This window comes from Coturnix japonica, chromosome 3, assembly GCF_001577835.2.
Source record: "Coturnix japonica isolate 7356 chromosome 3, Coturnix japonica 2.1, whole genome shotgun sequence".
Classification (NCBI taxonomy): Eukaryota; Metazoa; Chordata; class Aves; order Galliformes; family Phasianidae; genus Coturnix; species Coturnix japonica.
In genome coordinates this window covers 30,485,191-30,504,973 of record NC_029518.1, presented here as the reverse complement: position 1 = coordinate 30,504,973, position 19,783 = coordinate 30,485,191, and the positions used below count along the sequence as shown (strand labels likewise).

Sequence of the window (19,783 nt, the reverse complement as noted above, 5' to 3'; positions counted from 1 at the left end):
ATTTTATTGTCAATTTTTATAAATTATAATTATAATTGAGATTTTATTTGTAGTGAGATGGGCGCTATTCTCACGTGACAGTCTTAAATATAGTAATGATATTTTAATGACTAAAAATAGGAAGAATAAAATGTGGTATTTATTTTAGACAGTTTTCAGCTGCAGTTGAGGATGTGGTAGAAAGAAAGCTGTAAACATGGTTTTGTTTAGAGCTCCATATGCTTGTATTTGTATTTGCATTTTAAGAATAAGCCATCCCTGTGTAGTAGGCATAGCTTTGTAGTTGCTTTGCAGAACAAAAGGAAAATCTAGGTGCCATGTCTAGTGAAAGGCAAATGAAATAGTGTAGGTATGAACTGCATATCATGTAAAGATGTTCTCATCAAAGAGAGCCTTCAAAGTGTGATCTATGGCTCTTGCTGGGTCAGGAGAGTAGCATTACCATAATGATTGTATTGCAAAATCAAAAGCCCTCACTTACTCCTTTTGAAAGAATATGTTTAGTGTAGAGAAACTGTGCTGTATCAATTAGGTCTTTTACACTTAGAAGTAAATCCCGAAACATTTATGTGTGCTGGCAGCAGAAGTGAGCTTCATTGTAGCAAGCCTTTTACATAACTGTAATCGCTGGGACACATTTCCAGGTAATCACATAAGACCTAGTCCTCTGCTTTTCAGCCTGGAGGAGACAGAGCCAGTGACACAGTCACACAAGAACTAGCAGGAGCCAACAAACACAACGAAGCGTGCAGAATGGACTGCTGCACCTACTCTTAGGACAGGAGTAAAAACACCCCACTGCACCCAGGTGAAGTTCCCAGGTGCTATCAGAACCACTCGTGAGCAGGCATATCTGTCAACAGCTAGCCTGCTGTGTGGGTAGCTCAGGAGGAGCCACTGATCCTCTTTATAAAAGCAGTGCCATACACAGAAGCTTAAAATAATCCACTCTTTTGAAGGACATAATGTCATCTTGCCCTCCTAAATAAATGAGTCAAATTAATGCACTTCTCCACAATCCCCCTTCCTTGTCACAACATGGAAGCATTAGTATTTATTTTCCAGCTGACCTGATGAATTTTCATGGCAGCTCTGCAAAGCTAATTTAACATCAGCAGTAGAAGCTTCAACCCAGTTCGCTTCTTGTGGTGAGAAGCGTGCAGGCTGTTACTGCTGCTTCATTGGTACCACATACCAGTCTTCCACACACTGATTTAAACTATTTCTTTTCATACTTTCACTACTTTATAAGTACTTCCTTGCATTGTTTAATTAAATAAACCACTCAAGTTTTTACATAGTCAAAAGCAAAAGTGAGGGTTTACCACGTAAAAGCCAAATGACACAGCCAGGGTAATGCCTATTAGATTGTGCTCTCTGTTTGTGCTCAGCACACCATCTCTCTGATTGTAGCATGTATTGGTGCGTTACATAAGAAAGTTTAGGACTGTAAGTTATGAAGTCATTTGTTTATCTTGTTCTTATTCTGTGATTCTGTGATTCTCTACAACTCTTATAATTGCATAGTCTCCTAATTTGCTTAGATTATGGGATGGTTAGTCAGTCAGTTCTCTGCAACTATGGTACTGTCTGGAAAGTTGTCTCCTTCTTCACTATGAGGTTTTGGGTCATGTCTGCTACATAGAAGAGTTGCAAACTCGTTTGCAGATGTGGCATGTTTCCTTAGTTGTAGCACAAAAGTATACACATCTCTATTGAATGAGGCAAAGGTAGTCACTGAGATACAAAATAGGTTTTAAAAGGGACCGCTCAAATTTGATGGCTAAGGTTTCTTTTCAGAAAAGAAAGATTTTAAGACAAAAGAAAGAATGTGGCGACTATAGGACTAAGGAATAGGATTTGCTTCTGTTTGTGTTTCTTAGGTAGTATTTATGTCTTAGATAATGCTTAGGTAATACTTGTGTCAAGCCTCTGTCTTGTCAGTAGATTTTCTTCTTTGCTTAAGCTATTGTATTTGTAACAACTTTAAACAATGTGCATTCTCATTCAAGGGGCATGCTTGGTAATGAAAGAAAAATGGTAGCTGTTTTAAAACAGAACTGTGAAGCACACAGGCAGTGAGTCCTATGCTTAGTTTAACTGAATGCTAATATCAGCGTGTAGCTTGTTACACCTGGGAAATATCAGCATGTTCTTGAACCCTTTCAGTTTGCTAAAGCACAGTCTGGCAGCATGTTAGTATGTCTGGCACATGATCCTGGAAGCCCAGTTGCAGGGTTTCATCAGGTGACTCCCTATTGGCATCTGCTTCACAGCCAACATAAACTGCTACCATGGCAATTTTAGCTTTGGTTTTGGTATAACACACACAGGTAATGTATCCTGCAAGTACAGTTGTGTTCACTTTCAGTGTCTGTAAACTTAGATGTTCCTTTATACTGCTCACCCAGGATCTGCTTGTTGAAGACCTTGTCTTTTGTATAATTGTATCCATGTTTGGCAGAGATGGAAGAAAAATGGGATAGTTGAATGCAATGTGTATCGTTCTGTACCTATAGTGGGTACCTTTGTATTGTTATTGTCCCTTGCTTTGCTGTTTCAACTCAAAGTGTTTCCTTTTCTGTTTCTCTTCTCTTTGACTTCAGAAAATTGGCTGGTACTTTTGTTTGTAAGGATCCAGCTGTGTGGTATATTTGCCATAACAAGGGAAAACATTTTCTGATATGTAATTAGGAAAAAACTACTTTCTGGACACAGTTTTACAGAGAAAGGTGGTTTGGTTTATATTTTTAACCGATGGAAGTTTTGCTGAGGAAAATAGTAACCGTTGTGGAGAGTCAAACACACAGGGTATTCAGTACTAATTCATTTGGCTGAGGACCTTCACAGCGCCAGTTAATTACAGCATTCTTAATTCTCCATTATGCATTTTTATTCTAATATTCCTCCTATTTTTCTTCCTATAACCATTAGGATATTATGAACTTCTCCTTGATCTAACATCTTAATATGGTTTTGTGGGAAGAAAAGTGTGTACTATTGAAGCTAAATCAAATGACATAGGAAAGGACAGTTAATGACTTATTGAATGTATCACTGCTGGGAAGCATTTTTGAACCGGTGCTTTATCCAAAGAGCTTATAACAATATGAAGCTGACACTTATCCAGAAGCACAAAGATTTCTTTTTCCCCTAGTGTTTTTATTTGCTTGTCCTCTGCTGAAGCCTGTTTTCTCCCTTGGGGAACCAATCACAATGCTGAAAAATTAATCTCACAGTAAGTATTTGATAGGCTCTGCAGGATTATGTCTTTGAAAAGGCAGCTGTGGTGTCTTTGACCTCTTTCTGTCCTCTATTGACAGTGGTTTTGACTGGAGCCCACCGCCCCAACCCACATGATTTAAGGACATGAGACTATGAGGAGCTGATGTATAGTTTAGATCATACTAGGTATTCATTGCATGCTTAACTTTCATAGTGACCAAAAGCAAACACTGACATCTTGGTCACCTTTCGGACAGCAGAATGATACTGCAGCTTTCCTTCATGCTGTGAAATTGCTTTGTTCAGGAAGAGAGTTTCACAAGTACTCTGATGTTTAAGAAAAGCAAAGTAGAAGCCATTTGTTCTCTATTTCTCTCATTTACTCCTCAAAGCCTTTGTTAAGAAGATCATATGCTTTAATTTCTCACATCTGTTGTGCTAATCACTGTCAAATGGTTTTTGGTAATCTTTCCTGATAGATTGCCCCAGCAGAAGGGTTGGTGTCTATTCTAAAGAAGAGAGATGACAGGGATGGGAAAACAGTTGCCCAAGTCCAGCAAAGGCAAACAAAGAGAAGAGTCCGGTTCCAAGAAATGGAAGACACTTTTGATCAAGGTATTCTAATACTATTAGCTCATAGTTTATGTTCTCAGGGTGCAAATGATGTTGAACTTTTGGTTCTCAAGAGCTAAATGAATGTTCACTGCACATTGCACCTTGCTTTTTTTAAAGCTGAAATGAGAAAAGGTTATCAAGTTTCAGTGGTCTTTAATAGCTGAGGCCCTCTAGTGCTCTCGAGTCATTTCAGGCTCAGAGATTTAGTATTTTGGTTTCATTTCTTCATTATTTATTTCTTTTTTGAGAGCTCTAGATTGCAGAAGCCTGCAATACTTTACTGTTTTGCCCTAGGATCATTTAACTAAGGCCCATTTCTGTTCTGAAGTGCTGGAGTAGTTTTGTAATACTTCAGTACAGTCTGCTAGAGAAACTGAGCAGAATTTTAACATGTCATGACAAGTCTCACACACCGAAAGGAAAATCCATTTGCTGCCCAAAAAGGAGCTTGTCTCACTTATTTTTCTTGTAAATACTTAGAAACAAATTGTATTTTAAATACAATTTCAGTAGTTAACTTTTGCAGTATTATTTTTGTTTTTGCATGGATTTAGTGATTCAGAAGGGAAGCTGATTTTTATTATTATCATTTAAAATCAAATTAAAAAAAAAAAAAAAGAAGAAGAAAAGAAAAAGAAAAAGCATCAATTTTTCTCCCTTTCCCCCTCCTGATGGGTGAAAGATGCTCAGAAATTTTCTTAGAGCCTCTTCAGTCTGACAGAAAAGGCCGGTGTTGTTCATGCAAAACAGCCTGTCAAGGAAAAGTAGTGAAGGTGCAGCAACACAGCTGCAGCATCCTCATTGCAATAAAGAGTCTTGCAAAGAGTTATCACAGATAACAGTGATATAAACTAACCCTTCACAGCTTCTTTGAAAGTTTTGGCTCCACCCTTACAGTCAAAATGTGAGAGTAAATATAAGCAGTTCATCTTACCAGTCAGTGGCAGTATGAGTAAAGGAAGAATATTTACATCTATTTTACTTTCAAAGCTTTTGTTTCATTTCAGGTATTTCCATGTGCAACATTCTGTCATTCAAATCTGTTATACTTCAGTGTGGATTGACTCCACAAGAGATACCAGCAAAGACAGGGACATGGGTTGCAGAAAAGGCACTGCATAATTATTTAGGTTTCTGAAAGGAATCTCAGGTTTGCTCATACTGTTGCGGTTTGGAGAGTTAATCACGCAACACCCTCCCTCCCTTTGGGAGAAAGAGTGGGGAGAATGAAGAAGGAAAAACAACTGTAGAGATTTACTAGAAGGAATGTGAATTAATACAGAATAACTAAGAGTAATTAATGAAAATGAACCAAAAATAAAACCGGGGGAGAGAGGGTCAGTCTGAGTCTTTATCAGCAGGCCCTTCATGGCTTGCCTCCTAGAAAAGATCAGAGAGCTCTTCCCCCATCACCCAGAATTGGAAATCATGTGGAGGCTCCTGGGAAATGCAGTACATCCCAGTGTATCTTCCTCTTGGAGAGTCAGAATTCATGTGAGACTGCTAGAGAAACCAGGAAACACAGCTCCGCAGTGCACTGTGCCTCTGCACCCAGTCTGTCGCATGATGTCATGAGACAGAATACTGATAAAACTATGACACACACATTCACGTTGCTTTTTCTGGTCCCTTATTCACTTTCTCTTCTGCTCACAGATGAAGTAGCTGGTGGCTCCTGTATTTTGCTGATCCTGCTGTGCATAGCAACCGTTTTCCTTAGCATCGGAGGAACTGCATTGTACTGCACCTTTGGTGACATGGAATCCCCGGTGTGTACAGAATTTGCAGCCAACATGGATTTCTATTATAGCCAGATATTGCAGCGTATGGAAGAACTGAAGCACTGGATTGCCTTCTCGTAGCTGAAATAGACTGAGACAGCACACCACTGGTAACTGGGAAGGCTATTAAAAAAACCTGTGATTTCAAGTTCTTTGTAACACTTGCCACCTGCAGGTGATGTGCATTTGATGATGTACTTACACTTTTACTTAGAAATTGAGAAAAATTCCCTTTTAGCAATCAGGTGGCAAACTGTTCACATCTTAAGCCGTAGCAGCGTGGTATGGGAGAATAACAAGTCATTCTCTAAATCCTTTTAAGATTAGACAAGCAGCTTTTCAACAGCTTGAGCAACTGAAGAAGAAAGAAGAAAATGAACCGTCTTCTATATGCTCTCCCATTGCCACACATTGTGTAAGCAATCTCTGAAAGCTTAGTTAAACAACAGCTCTGATTTACAGCTGTTTGTGCAAAGGTGTTGCCTCCAGCTATCATGCAATAAGTCTGTGTTTTATGAAAACATTATTTTTCTTCTAAGTCTTACTATTTTTCTCCATTTTAATTCTCCCGGTGAGCCATGTAATAATTTGCATGGAGTGAGAAGAGTGCAGCAGCATTCACAGAGCCCCCATTCAGTGATAACAGGCCAACCCGCACCTTACAGCATTTGGGAAACATCATGCTTAGGATAAATCTGCTGGCAGATTTCACAGTGTTTCCTGGAATTTTACTTCCAGTGTTGTGCGGGCTGTTTTAGAAGGAGGAGGATAAGAACGAAATAATCAGTCTCACTAAATGCAGAAAAAGGAGCAAGATGTTTGGTAAATTATTCATGTTAGTAGCAGATTGGCTTTGGCCAATTTTAAAGCACCTGGCTGTAGGTGTCAGGCTAGCTGGGATTTCTGTCCAGCTACGTCACTGACTTACAGTAATCACTTTGTGCCTCAGTTTCTCCTCGGTAAATGGGGAATAATGATCCCTGCCTTTGTGAATAGTTACTACAATTAGGGCTTGTGTCTGATTCCCTATACCCTGGAGGAGCTCACAGGATCGCTGGACTGCGTGGCTGCAGCCTCTCACCCAGTGAGTATTTAACATACAGTGGAACTGATCTGCCAGCCAGATACTCAGGCTGCAGATCCACAGCCTCTGGGTAGTCCAGGGCACTTGTTCCAGCAGATAAAAGCACATTTGCATCTATTTGCCCTCCAGTTCTGAGACTTGTAAAATCTGCTCTCTTTTTCTACCAGCTCTACAAACTAATTTAAATCAGTAAAAAGAGTCATTTCTCATGGCTGTTTCTATCGCCTGGTGCTCAGCCCTTCCTGGGTGGTGTATGAGAGAGATACTGATGTGACGGTGAAGGTCAGAACTGGCAATGTAGGCCCTTGGTCTGTGCTGTGGTCCGAACACGGCAGCTGTCCTGGCACAGAACCTGTTGGCCTGGCCCTGCTGCAGGCCTTGTGTGAGACGAGTCCTTCGCACCTCAGGTAACAGCAGTTTTCAGGGGGCCCGCTTCACTCCGCTCCATGGTTTCCAGCTTACTAACGTACAATGCAGCACCTCTAGGTCGAGATTATTTTGTATGCTACTACAAAGTGGAATCCTCAAGGCACCACTCAGAGTTTTAACATTAAACAATCATGCTTTCTGGCATCTGCAAGCCAGTTGTCCCTCTACTAGCAATCTTGATTGTTCCTAATGCTCTGTTATACTTAACGGGATTTTAAAGCAGAAGTTAAAACCATATTTTTTTCTGAAACAAACTGCATACATGATTTCTTTGCCAGCTCTCACTGCTGAGGCTTAGTTGATACCTTCGTGTGCAGCTCTTTATTAAACTGTAAATTTAAAATGCCCCAATTAATGACAACGTTTGTTTTCAGAATGAAGCTTAAGAACAATAGTTTGGTGTATTTTCTGCTGGTTGTCCTCAGAGCATTGTAAAGCTGGACTGATCTAGGGGAGAAAGGGAGAGATTCTTTTGTATTTTAAAGAGTTACTGGCTGGTTCAGTTGATTATTTTAAGCCCTGGTTTATGTATTTATTTAGTTTTTATTTTAAAGAAAATCTTGATTTTCTTCTTTTTTGGTAATTTCCTCACAGAGTAATTAAAAAAGCATGCATTCACTTAAAATATATATTTATAGTGATTGTGTAGTTAGAATATATTTTGCATTTCTGTAACTTCACGTTGAGTGTTTCAGGATATTAAGTTTGTTTCTAAAAACAACTGTTGATTTCAGCTTAAAAATCTGTTTTAAGTTTTCGTGCACTTCCTCACCAAAAAGATCAAGAGGTATATATAGAACTATTTATTCAAAGGTATATCAGATATGAAGATCAAAGATCTTCTACTTCTAGGTTTGTTTAATTAGAACTATTTAAAAATAATTATTTTATTTAAAACGGTAAAGCTATTTAAAGTCAAAGCAATTTTTGATAAACAGTTCAGAGAAAATTTGTGGTCTGAATCCTGGCATGGCAGCTTTGTGTTGTGTTCCCAGTGCAGAGTCTCACTAATATCAGCAGAACTGCCAATGAGAAGATCACGGAGAGGTAGGGCATCGCTTCATCTGCACACACCAGGGGAAGAGTGAGTGGCCACGTGTTCTTTGTAGCCCAGCTGCCTTGTATTTGTGCTGTAGTTTGAGCATCTCTGCAGCCTCCCAGCCCCTGCCCAGGCGCCACTGATGTGGGATCTCTCAGGATCTGGGGGAGCATACGGGGCACACACGTGTGGGCTGTCAGGCTCCATTTTTGAGCTGTTGTAACCAAGTGCTTGAGTCTGGATCTGATTTCTGTTGGCATTCCTTTGTGAGAAGATGATGGCACTAATTCTTGCTTTGCCTCGTAGTTGTCAGTACTGTTTGCATGGTCTGCACTACATTATCAGACTTGTGGTGACCAAGCATAAAAAATGTGCTTTGTTTGAAATCCAGAAAGCGTTCAGGTTGGCCAGGTGTTGGCTGTCCTGTGTATTCTGTTCCCTTTTGATTGCTGGTGGCATTGCTTCCACCTGGGTGGCCCCACTGGTCAGAACCTTGGTCAGAGAAATCTAAGCTAAAAGGGGATTTGAACAGTTATCCTCATCTGAGGAGTTTGTGGTCAAGTAATGCTGAGCAACGGCTAAGACTGTTATAAGTAGGAAGAAAGGAGTAGAGGCTTTTTCCTTCATTTTTGTGCATTGTAAAACCCATTGCATTTAAGTTTTTTGCTGACTCTTTTCTTCCCCTTCCCTGGATGGTTGTTCTGCTGGGCAGTAGGGGAAATGGACCACTGTAAAACCATTTGTAGTCAATAGGAACATTCAGGGAACAGTTCAGTACATGACAGTAGTTAAACTCATTTCTTGAAAGACAACTGGATGTCAGGTTGATGGTTTACCTTCAAATGTGAAAGCTGTGGCCACTTACCACCTGCTGCACTCCATCAGAAACCCCATCTTCCAGTTTATCCCCTCCGTGTAATGATTTTAGACAGGTTCTTGCAATAGATCAAAACCAACAAGGCTCTCAATGCACAGGGCCAACAAGAGCTTTCTGATGGCATAATTAGCACCCTCACCCCAAGCAGGGTGAAGCAGCATAACAGTGCTGTACCACAGTCTGGTTCCAAGTAGGGCCACTTAGGAAGCATTTTCCACAGCCCAGATATGCCAGCAGAGGTTTGTAATCTAGACAGGGCTCATGTTTTAAAATGTTTTTCTACTATTTTGCTTTCATACTTGGAAAACGCATAGTGCTGGTGGCACACTGTGGGAAGTAGTCTGACCAAATGGAAACTCGTTTAAGGATTTCTGTGGGTAAAGGGCAAGCTTGAAATATCGAATGAATGGAGTAGGTCAGAAGTCCAAATTGTTGTGTGATTGCACTTGATAACCAAAGGGGATGCTTCCCTCCCAGGAAAATATGTTTGCCTATTTTGTACCATAATGTAAAACCGAGATCATCTGGAAGGACTAATAACTATTTGTAACAAATTTAGCAAAAGGAGTAAATAATTGTGTTTGAAACCATCACCCAAGCTTGTAATTTAAATACTGTAGCAAAAACATAAAATAAAAAGTGTCCCAAAGAAAATATATGAACATTTCTGGGTACTGTGATTTCTAAATGTATTAAAAGACCGAGAAGGTATTCTGTGAAATTAAGTAAATGAACAGCATCTCCAAAGAGAATTTCATGATCAAACCCAAACCAGGAGAACAGATGAGGATAAAATGCTTGAGGTTTGGCCAATTGAGGCCACTCAGAATCTTAGACTGGCTGAAAATGTAGTAAAATCCTAAGAGGAAATGCATCATTTTTATTCATGTTATTTTGGTTTTGTTATCCTTGAGTTTTATATTTTCAAATTGTTCTTCAGTGACAGAAAGAGGCCCTTTGGGGCTGTGGGAGCATCAAGGAGACTTTCACATTGCTTTTCTGAGATAGCTCAATTCAGTGCACTGTAGAAAGGATGCACTGGAAAGAAGAGAGCAAAAGATTGGAATCACTAAGGATCCAAGCAGCAAACTTCAGCTAGACAGAATGTCAGCATCTATCATAGAAGTTAGCAATGTCACTCCAGCATGTTTGCAGTAGGTAGGAGGTAAGAGATGATTTGAAAGGAGGGAATTGTTGTTGTTTTTTTAAAGCCATATGCTGAGAATTCCTAATGATTAATCAAAGTTCTGAGGTTTTAAATAGAAGTTAATGATTAAGGGGAAACAATTTCTCAAGGTTGTACAAAGGTAAAGGCGGTGTATTATAGGTGAATGGCTGCAGAAAGAGTATAATAAAGACCTTTAATGTAAGAAGATTAAAAAAATGGTAAAGAGTGAGAAATATTTCCTGTAATTATGCTTATCAGTAATGGGGGAGCTATAAGAAAGAAGGGGACAGACTTTTAGCAGGTCTGTTGTGACAGGACAAAGGGAAATGATTTCAAACTAAACAAGGGGAGACTTAGATTTGTCATAAGGAAGAAGATTTTTACAATAAGGATGGTGAGGCACTGGCAAAGGTTGCCCAGAGAGGCAGTGGATGCCCAGTACTTGAAGATACAGCAGATCAGGCTGGATGAGTCTCTGAACAACCTGATGTAGCTGTAGGTGGCCCTGTTCATTGCAGGGAAGTTGGACCAGATGGCTGATGCTAAGGGTCCCTTCCAGCTCAGATGAGTCTAAGTTTGGGTTTGTTTTTTTTTCCAACCAGATTTTATAGAAGGAAAAAAAAAAGCCACAACAGTTCAATGAAGTCAGGAAAGAGGAAAAAGGGAGAGTAACTGTTAAAACATCACTGGATTCTTTGCAGGACTCTTGGAGTATTTCAGTGGTCTGCACAAAGTCATGCAGCAGACAGAAACAAAACAGGCCTAGAGCTTGTAAATCCTGCTTCTGATCTCTAGCCTGCTAGGACAGCATGGGTTAGGGAAGATGAGTTCCCTGTTGTTCACGTTGTCTTTGATTTCACACTTTGAGGACTTTGTTTAAAGATCTTTTTTTATATTCTTATAAATTTTTCAGTGATTGTAAGGAATGAAATTAATTCAGGAGATGAATTTCCTTTCTAGTATGCTGCAATAAGTCCAAAAGCCATTTATTTCAGTGTATTTTTAGTACCTGATATCATCATACCCATGGTAGCTGGTTGCTATTTACATGTATTGAAACAAACTGTATCAACAGACCACATGGGAATACAATGTAATTGCAGCTTCTGTAGTCAGAAGAAGTGGATGAAACTGCCTGTGGCGGCTGCGTGCTTTGCTGTGTGGCCCTTACTGCTCACGCTCTGTCGAGTAGCAGGAAAGCAACAATGCTCGGCAGAGCAGGCACAGTTGGGAAATGTGTTAAAAAAATCAAGCTACAATCTCACGGCTCCACTGGGCTTCATACAATACCTGTCAATGTGCCACAAGGGGAAATCACTCGTGAAGAAACGCAGCGATGTGGAAAGAGGCAGCGGCCACCAGATCCTGCCTCCCGGCAGAAATGGAGCTTGGGTGAGGCACAGAAGCGTTCTGACCGTAAAGTGGATGTTGTCATCACTGTCTGCAAATAAGAAAGATGAAAATAATTTCAGATGTTCTTGGCGTCCCCCAAAATGCCTTTATTAACCTTCTTTTCTTCTCAACTCTTGTGTAATTGAAAGCCCTCCCTTAGCTGAAGGCAAAGGAGGAAAATTAAGCAATGGCTAACCTTTTTGTGAAGAAAATTGGGATGTACCATCTCTTGTATTTTTCTATAAATAGGGCATTACTTTCCTGAATCAATTCACTGCAGGGTAATAGCCCGCAATTTACGTACAATGGCAAAATAGATGGCAATTAGCAATAAGTAACTCATGTATTATACAACAGCCCCATTAAAGAGAGCCACCCATATCGGCTCACCCAGTAGGACATTGAAACAATATTTCAGCAAACCAGAAGAACTTTGCACTACAGAACAAGCCTTGCACAGCCTGGCCATGCTGCCCAATCTGTCCTGCAGGGCTCATCCTTGTGTGGCACCTTCCACAGCTGTGACATCCTGGTGAGGAGCAGTCAGGGAGGTGAATCCTTCACCCCAGCAGCCATGCACTGGCTGCAAAGGCCTGTGGGTTTTCAGCGGGATGCTCCGGAACAGCCTGTGTTTCCCTGTGCTCCCTGCAGGCAGAGGTCAAGTGGGAGGTTGGTCCCAGGAATGGTCTCGAACCCACACAAGTGTGGGGTAGTTACTCTCTGTTGCCTCATTTCATCTGTGGGAGACTGTGGCAGATGTCCTGCCAGCAGGACAAGCAGAACCCTCCAGAGACAAAGAGAGTACCCAGCACAGGAAGGGGTGCACAGTGTGTCCTGTGGCCCTTTCTAAAGTATTTCGAAGTGATTGCTATTCTGAGCACATCCAATAACATTTTAAGACACTAAACCTGATGGTCTTCTTCAAGAAGAAATACACAGCATAAAGGACAAAAGGCTTGAGTATCCTGCAGTAAAGACATGGCTGGAACCACAAAAGCTTATAAAAAGTTTTCAATGAATGCAGCACTGCCAAGAGAGCCTCAGGATTTCAAGGTCACTCAAAAACAAATAAGAAGGGCAAACTTGAAATAAAAACTTGGTTTTATGAAGGGGAAAAAGGCTGTGCCCTGTAGCACTTCTTGTTGGAGAGCACTTAGCATCACAGGCATGAATTCTAATATGGTTAATGGGTTACAGTAGGACAGTGACAGTGTGAGTTTAAAATTCATTTTCTGCCAGCTGTTGTCCTCAACTGTAGGGTTACATAGCAGAGCACTTGTTTCTCAGTTCTCTATTTGTATTCTTAACTATTCCATTTTTCTTAAGCCTTCATTCCCAGTGGCAACTAGGAGAAAAGTAACTGAGTATTCATTGCAGGAAGCTGCTTGTGTTTGAAAAGCTGTTTGAATGCCTTATATGTTACTGTGTGTGTTGACTTCATATTGCTCTCCCATCTTGTCCAGATGAAGAAGTATTTTCCCTTAGACTCTTTCCAGGTATCAGTGGTATTCTGTGAATAGACCCACCTGAGCATCTATCTTGACCCAGGGAAAATTAGAGACATCCCACACAAGACTTAACCAGATGCTCAGAAACCACTCTAAAATCAGAGGAATGTTGCAATAATTCCAACACTTTGTCTTTCCATGTTTTGAGTTACTCACATCATGAGGAAGATTTCTTTGAAGAAATATCAAAACACTTTGATGCCATAATCCAATGCAAAAGAAGATTCAGTCAAAGAAAAGGTAATATTTAAATGCATCTCTCAAGCTTTTCCTGTAGTAGGTGCATTCAATGGAATTGCTCTGTACCCCAAGTTTCACTGTTGTCAATTAATCTGTTCTTAACCACCATTCTGTTAGAGATCCGCCTCACAACCCCAGTGAACATAACAGCAGACAGAGGTGTCTTGTTGGAAAGGAACAAGGTTACAAAGAGGGAGATGGACAAGTGCTCTTTGTACTGCCAAGGAGGCAAATCTTGTAGTCCTGACTTGTGATGGCATTCATTGACTTGAACAGAAATGACATCAGGACAAGAGGAGTGGATGGTTTCTTGTTTCTTTACCTGCTGTGCATCCACAGTGCTTTTGCCAGAATGAGGGCTTTCCAATATTAGCACTGCAAGGGCAGACAGAAAGGCATTCTTTTTAGGTATGCTGTACATCCTATAGCAGTTACGGATTATTGACCAAATGTAGCTTAATGATCTCTTTCCATTGGATTTCAGAAATAGAATATTAGAAGAATATATAAGAATATAAAAGGCTGTAGGAAAAAAATACTTGAAAGCACAAAGGTACACTTTAGTATCACTGGCATTTTTTGGTTGTTGTTGTTTTGCTGTTAGATGTCAAAACTGCACCTGATTTGTTTGTTTGTTTGTGAATTTTTCAGCATTGGAATGACCACACTGTGAGATTTTACAGCCATTTCAGGCAACCTGAGAGAAGGAGTATAGAGCTATAAAAGGCTTTTGCATCTTAGCATTTTCCTGTGGGAGTAAAGGGTAAAAAGAAACATTTTCTTGATGGATTTCGGTAGCTGCTATCTTCAGTGTCCAAACTGCCCATCCTTCCTGATTGACTCTATCTGCTATGGGACAAAGCTTTTAACAATTTCAATATTACCAGTGGCATCAGAACAATAAGCAGGCTGTGAGCAATGTTTCCAGATGAATTTTGAAAGTCTTCATACTGCAGCTTTTGAGAAAGAATCCAGAAAAATCCATCTTCAGTACTATCAGCCTAAATTTTTACATCTTTTTCTGACAACATTTGTCTATTGATGTACTTGATATTTTGGGTTTGAAGACTTTGAAACCAACAGTTTTGAGCAGTTCTGCATAAATTATGCAAATGAGCAGCTTCAGTATTACTTTAACCAGCATGTTTTCAAATTGGGATGAGCAAGAAATTAGTGACTGAAACAAAAACTTATTAAGGGCTCTACTATGCAAAATGATCGATGAAACGTCATGGATTTATTTTTATAAATGTTTGAATGTATTTTAAAAACTTTTTTTTCCTCACTTGTTGGGTTTATATCATTTCTTATGATATTGCAGAAGGTTGCAGTTTTGCCATACTTAGTGCTCTGCACGAACTAAGGACAGCTGGGTCTTTCTTTAAAGAGTTGGCAGTAAGTTTCTATGCTTCAGAACAGCCACCTCCGTCAGCACCTCACTGTCATAGATGTTAGCTGTGAAACTGCCTCTAACTGCAGGAAGATTCAGGCATCTTGCCCTCTGCTGCTGTGGATTGTCCCATTTACAAGTGATTTTCTGCTGGACTTTTGTGCAGAAGGCCGAGACTGCAGCTTCTGCTGAACTCTCTCTAAACATGTACACCAGCGGTGGCAGAGAAGAATGATGCTATTGTAACCACTTAGCAACACTTTAAAGGAACTGGGTCACAAGAGGCAGGTAAGGCACTGTTGTGTGCTCATTTTGGGACTCATGCATATGGATGTATGCACCTATTCAGTAGATGCTTGGACTAATAAATAGAGAGGAGCCAGCACCCATCTCTATCACACACAGGTAAGGCAGAAATGAACATGGCAGATGAATAATCCTATCAGAGTTCATGAGCTGAGGTACTCAACTGAGCTCACCTCACTGACATACTGCTTTTCAGCACTTGTCTCCATTTCCAAAGGCATGGGGTATATAAATGGTTAAAAACAAAACCAGAACAAAACATCAAAACCTTATTAGGGGGAAGGAATGTGTAGGTGATGTAAATAGACAAAAATAAGTTGTATGATCAAATTGCACTATTGTGATGCAAAACTGTAGAGCAGCTTTCTCTCAAAATATTTTGCAAACTCATTGGCAGGGATCAAGTATTCTAATCTTTGTATCCTTTATAAGGTTACAGGAAGGACTTCAAGCACTGCAGTAAGATGAGTGCTAATGCATCACTTCAAGTGAACAGTTTCATAAGCAGAACCTGTTGGAGAGAAGGCACTCAATACCTGAGACCTGGATGCACGCACAGGGTAGAGAATGTGAAAAGAATACTAAATAGCTTCCCAGTGACTGCATGAATAGGAATCCTTATGGACAACAGGATATGCTAATGTAATTAAAGAAAATACATAGGTACTAAAGCCCAAATCATAAATTACAAGCAGGCCTATTAAGTCACTGACTTTACAACCTTATTAAATAGTGCTCTTCAGAAAAGTTACAACAGAGCTGCATTACTTTAAGATTTGCAGTCTGAGCCAAATTAGAATGTTCTGAGTGTTAGCCTATTTTCTTCCAAAACATCATAACTAAGTGGGAAAAAGCCTTCTGACTGTCACATCATCCCTAGCTATGGCTAAGCCAGATTTTGTTATTCTCACACCTGTTCTTGCCCAGGAAGTCCTGCATGGGTTTGTTACTGATGGCCTTGTAATCTCGGAGTTATTAATGTTATCACTATTATAATTAGTGCTTAATGCACGAGATGTCATACTGTTTGGCAGTGCATGAGGCTTCTGTACTTGATACCATGAGGCTTCTCTGTATGTTTCACCTCTTATGTATCCTAAATCTCTGTAAAGCAGAGTCACTGAGCAGGGAGGGCAGACCTTGCTCTCCCTGCTCCCACCTCCCTGACACCTACAGGGAATAGCAGCTCAAGAGCAGCCTCAAGCTCCATCTTTCTGACCCATCAAATTGCTTCCTTTCCCTCCTACTCTTGCAATGCAGCCCCCTAGAGGGGTTTCATTCTCAATAGACACCTACCTAGGACTGCTAAAATGCTTTGTGGCTTTTGTATCACTATGGTTTGCCAACAATATGAATTTATTTCAAGCAGCCTTTTTCAGTAAATAGCAGACTGAAAGAATTCCATAGCCTGCTGCTATAACTTTCCTGCTGTTTCTGTCTTGTTCTGAAGTAAATCTTCTCTCTTTCTGGTTCAGAAAAGCAACATGACAGTTCCTAATTCCTTCTCATGACAATGACATCCTGATATTACTGATATTACTGATATTATTGTTGTTTGGGTTTTTTTTCCCACTTTGAGGTGGACTAGCAAAAGAGGCTGGAGATCTACTTAGATAGCAGCTTTAAATTTTGCTGCAATTTGTTTGTTCAAGCTGGCTGGGTAATTCAGCTTGTTGTTGACCTAGTTCCAGTTGTAAAAGATCAGACTATTTGTTCTCACAGAAGTGTTATACTTTGACCCCTAAAATAATTAGACTTTTTAAAAATATTTGCCATAGATTATTAATAAATGTTATAATGCTTTGCTAACTGAGTTCCTTGTTTCATAAGAAAATATTTTGTTTGCGCATAGCCTTGATGGTGAGTCTTTTTAATTGTAAGGCGTAAGTGCTACAGGGAAGGGTAACACTGAAATTCAGCAGTGAACTAGATTTTGATCAGCATGGCACATGACATTGTTGTCACAGATGCTGTGGCTTCATTGCACGTTTCTTTCCCTCCAGCAATAATGAGGCAAATGCATTCACTGTAATTAGAGATTTGAAACCTGTGTTATGTAATTGGTTCTGCTACACTGAGCAGAATGAGTGTCCTTTTTAAAAAGTAGAAGAAGACAGAAAAACAAGTTAACGGAGCCATCCATGTAGTCTCCTGCCTGTCCTTCCATCCCCTCCAAGTGCCTGATTCTTGCTCACTTGCTCACACTTCAGCAATCCTGAGAGGAGCAATCAGTTGCCGCAAAGTTTCTCAAAGCAGTTCACTTGACTTCTAGCAGGTTTCTGGGGAGGACCTGGATCCAGCCTACCATGATTAAGAGCTGTGAGGGAGATGGCTGTGACTTTTCTGGTTCCACCTATTGTGGGAATTCACCCAGGCTCCATCAATGTGTGACTAATTTCCTGGACAGGTGAGCTGACATAAACCTCTGGAGTAGGTACAGAAAACCAAATTGTTGCTGGTTATGTATTCCAGTGGACTTAAGGTAATTTCATCAGTATTTGATGGTACTTGGAATCTGGGTACAAATCCAAGGTGTTGCTGCTTGGCTAGAAGCTTGGAGGACTCTTGGACGTACATTTAAAGTGCCTCCAGTAGGTTTCTAGAGTGGCAAAATCAGCAGAACAACATTCCTGGAGCTGCTCAGTGATTAATAGCGAGGGCTGTAATAACATGTTCATCATAAACATTTCTGCTGTTTCTCCTCCCAGGCATGTATTGCAAAAGAGTCCATGGAGACCTTTGTGCCTTCCCTACCCAGCAGAGCCTGCGGCCCTTCTGCCTGACTGCCAAGGGAGCCACGGGGATGTGGGGAGAGGCAGCTGGATTGCCAGGGGAGCTGGATCAGCTTTGAGAAAGCAAGTGGACCCAGGGGAGTGGGAGGGAATAAAGTAGAAAATGCTGTAGATGCAGCTTTTGGATTCAAACGAGAGAGTTGCTCTTTGTGGGCTTTATTTGTAAGGGTTGTCAGAGATATCCTTTTTGCCACCCAGAATGCTGCTAAGCAATTACAAAACATTAGCTGCGATTTCAGACATTTACGCAATCAGCTGTTTCTGGGACACTGGTGATCAGAGCTGTAGGCTTCTGCTATGTGTTGTATTTTCAGCACTCTGTGCTTTATCCCAGGCCAGAAAGTATTTCTGAAGTCTCAATTAATGGATGTATACTCTTACTAGAATCTGACTTTATTTTTATTTTATGAAAAATGTTCTATCCTTTGGAACCGGGACAGAAACATGTGCCACACACATAGGAGTATGACATAGTTATTTGCAACTAAAATGTTGAACTTCCAATATCTGGAGGTAGTTACACAGAATCAAAATGAATTCTTGGTGATTTGCTGCCACATCAAAGTGAGGAATTGCCTTCTCCCTTTATGTCCATCAGCAGTGTGATGTAGAATATGGGTAATAGTTTGAGGGTGTGCGGTGATGTTCCATCTCTAAATGTGGCACTCCCTGGTGCAACAGAGAGAATTCAAAGAGAAAGCAAATCAGAAGAGAACACGAGTGGAGGATGGGGCAAGAAGGAGTGACATCTGGGCACTGCTGGATAGCTTCCAGGATCTGGAGTAAGATGGAGTGAAAAGCTCGGGATGATCTGGTTTAAGCAAGAGGCCAGCTTCAAAAGCCGTGCCTTCTCAGTGTGCTTAGGCTAATTGCATGGACATTCATCTTCTTATTTTTGGCAGAAATCATTGTTTCCACAGTCCTTCCTTCCCTCATCTCTGCTGCCTCTCCAAGAGAGAGAACAACGTATGCATATGGGTTGATGCTCTGAGAGGGATGAGTACTGAGAAAGACCAAAGAAAACTAACCGTAATCTCAAAGGCCACTGATAAGGAGCAAAACAAATTTAAGTTTTAAACAGACTTAAGCATTTCAAAACCAGATGAGTATTCTGATTTGTTTTACTGTAAAAACAAATGTTGACCTCTGCATAGTAAGTTTTTCCTGGACTTCTGCTTCCAAAATAAAACATTTCATTCATTTTCATGCCCTTCTTTGGAATTTTTCACAGAATCATAAGGATTGAAAGGGACCTCTGGAGATCACTGAGTCCAACCCCCTGCTAAAGCAGTTCTCTACAGCACAGGAAAGCATCCAGATGGGTCTCAAATATCTCCACAGAAGGAGACTCCACAGCCTCTCTGAGCAGCCTGTTCCAGTGCTCTGTCACCCTCACAATAATGAAATTCCTCTTTTGTTGGTGTGGAACTTCCTGTGTTCCAGTTTCTGCCCATTGCCCCTTGTTCTGTTGCTGTGCACCAACATAAAGTGCCCAAACTCATGGACTTGATTCTCGCACTTTAGTTATTTATAAACAGTACTGAGATCATCTTTCAGTCTTCTCTTCTCCAGGCTGAACAGACTCTCAGCTTTTCCTCATCATGGAAATACTCCAGACCCTTCATCATCTTTCTTGCCTTCCACTGGATTATTTTCCTCTTCTTTTCCTGCTTATATTGAAAGCAAGACAGCACCATGGGCCTGACCCTAGGGATACAATAGCTGGCGGCCCTGTACAGGGCTATTCCTCAGATCTAAGTGATGCTGAGCAATTTCTCTGCTCCAGGTTTTCAGTGCAAAAATCCATGCTCACCAGCGCAGCTCATTAATGCCTGAGAGTAACCTTCAGGTTATCTGTAATACTCTGTACCAGACATGCAAGTTTAGCATCTGTTTTTAACTGGTAATTGTGAGTGTCTATGGCCTGTTTTCAGAGG

General features: G+C 40.6%; 1 protein-coding gene and 2 long non-coding RNA genes across 5 annotated transcripts in view; 2 read left to right on the top strand and 1 right to left on the bottom strand.

Moving 5' to 3' along the window:
* Positions 1-9,712, top strand: part of CNST (consortin, connexin sorting protein) — a 46,076-nt gene extending 36,364 nt beyond the window's left edge. For both annotated transcript variants that reach the window (XM_015857594.2, XM_015857593.2), the window contains 2 exons: positions 3,705-3,840; positions 5,497-9,712. In XM_015857594.2, coding sequence (XP_015713080.1) covers positions 3,705-3,840; positions 5,497-5,702 — 342 coding nt within the window. In that variant the 3' untranslated portion in view covers positions 5,703-9,712. The remainder of the gene's footprint in view (positions 1-3,704; positions 3,841-5,496) is intronic.
* Positions 1-19,783, bottom strand: part of LOC107311245 — a 28,393-nt gene that overhangs the window by 280 nt on the left and 8,330 nt on the right. Inside the window, exons 3-4 of one of the 2 annotated variants that reach the window (XR_004306606.1) lie at positions 11,509-11,659; positions 10,873-11,399 (exon numbers count right to left, since the gene is read on the bottom strand). This is a non-coding gene — a long non-coding RNA (uncharacterized LOC107311245). Of the gene's footprint in view, positions 1-10,872; positions 11,400-11,508; positions 11,660-19,783 lie in introns of those variants that run through there. The other variant, XR_001553958.2, reaches the window with a different exon arrangement.
* On the top strand, positions 11,643-19,050 carry LOC107311247. The gene is made up of 2 exons (XR_001553960.2): positions 11,643-17,461; positions 17,763-19,050. It is a non-coding gene; the product is annotated as an uncharacterized LOC107311247 (long non-coding RNA).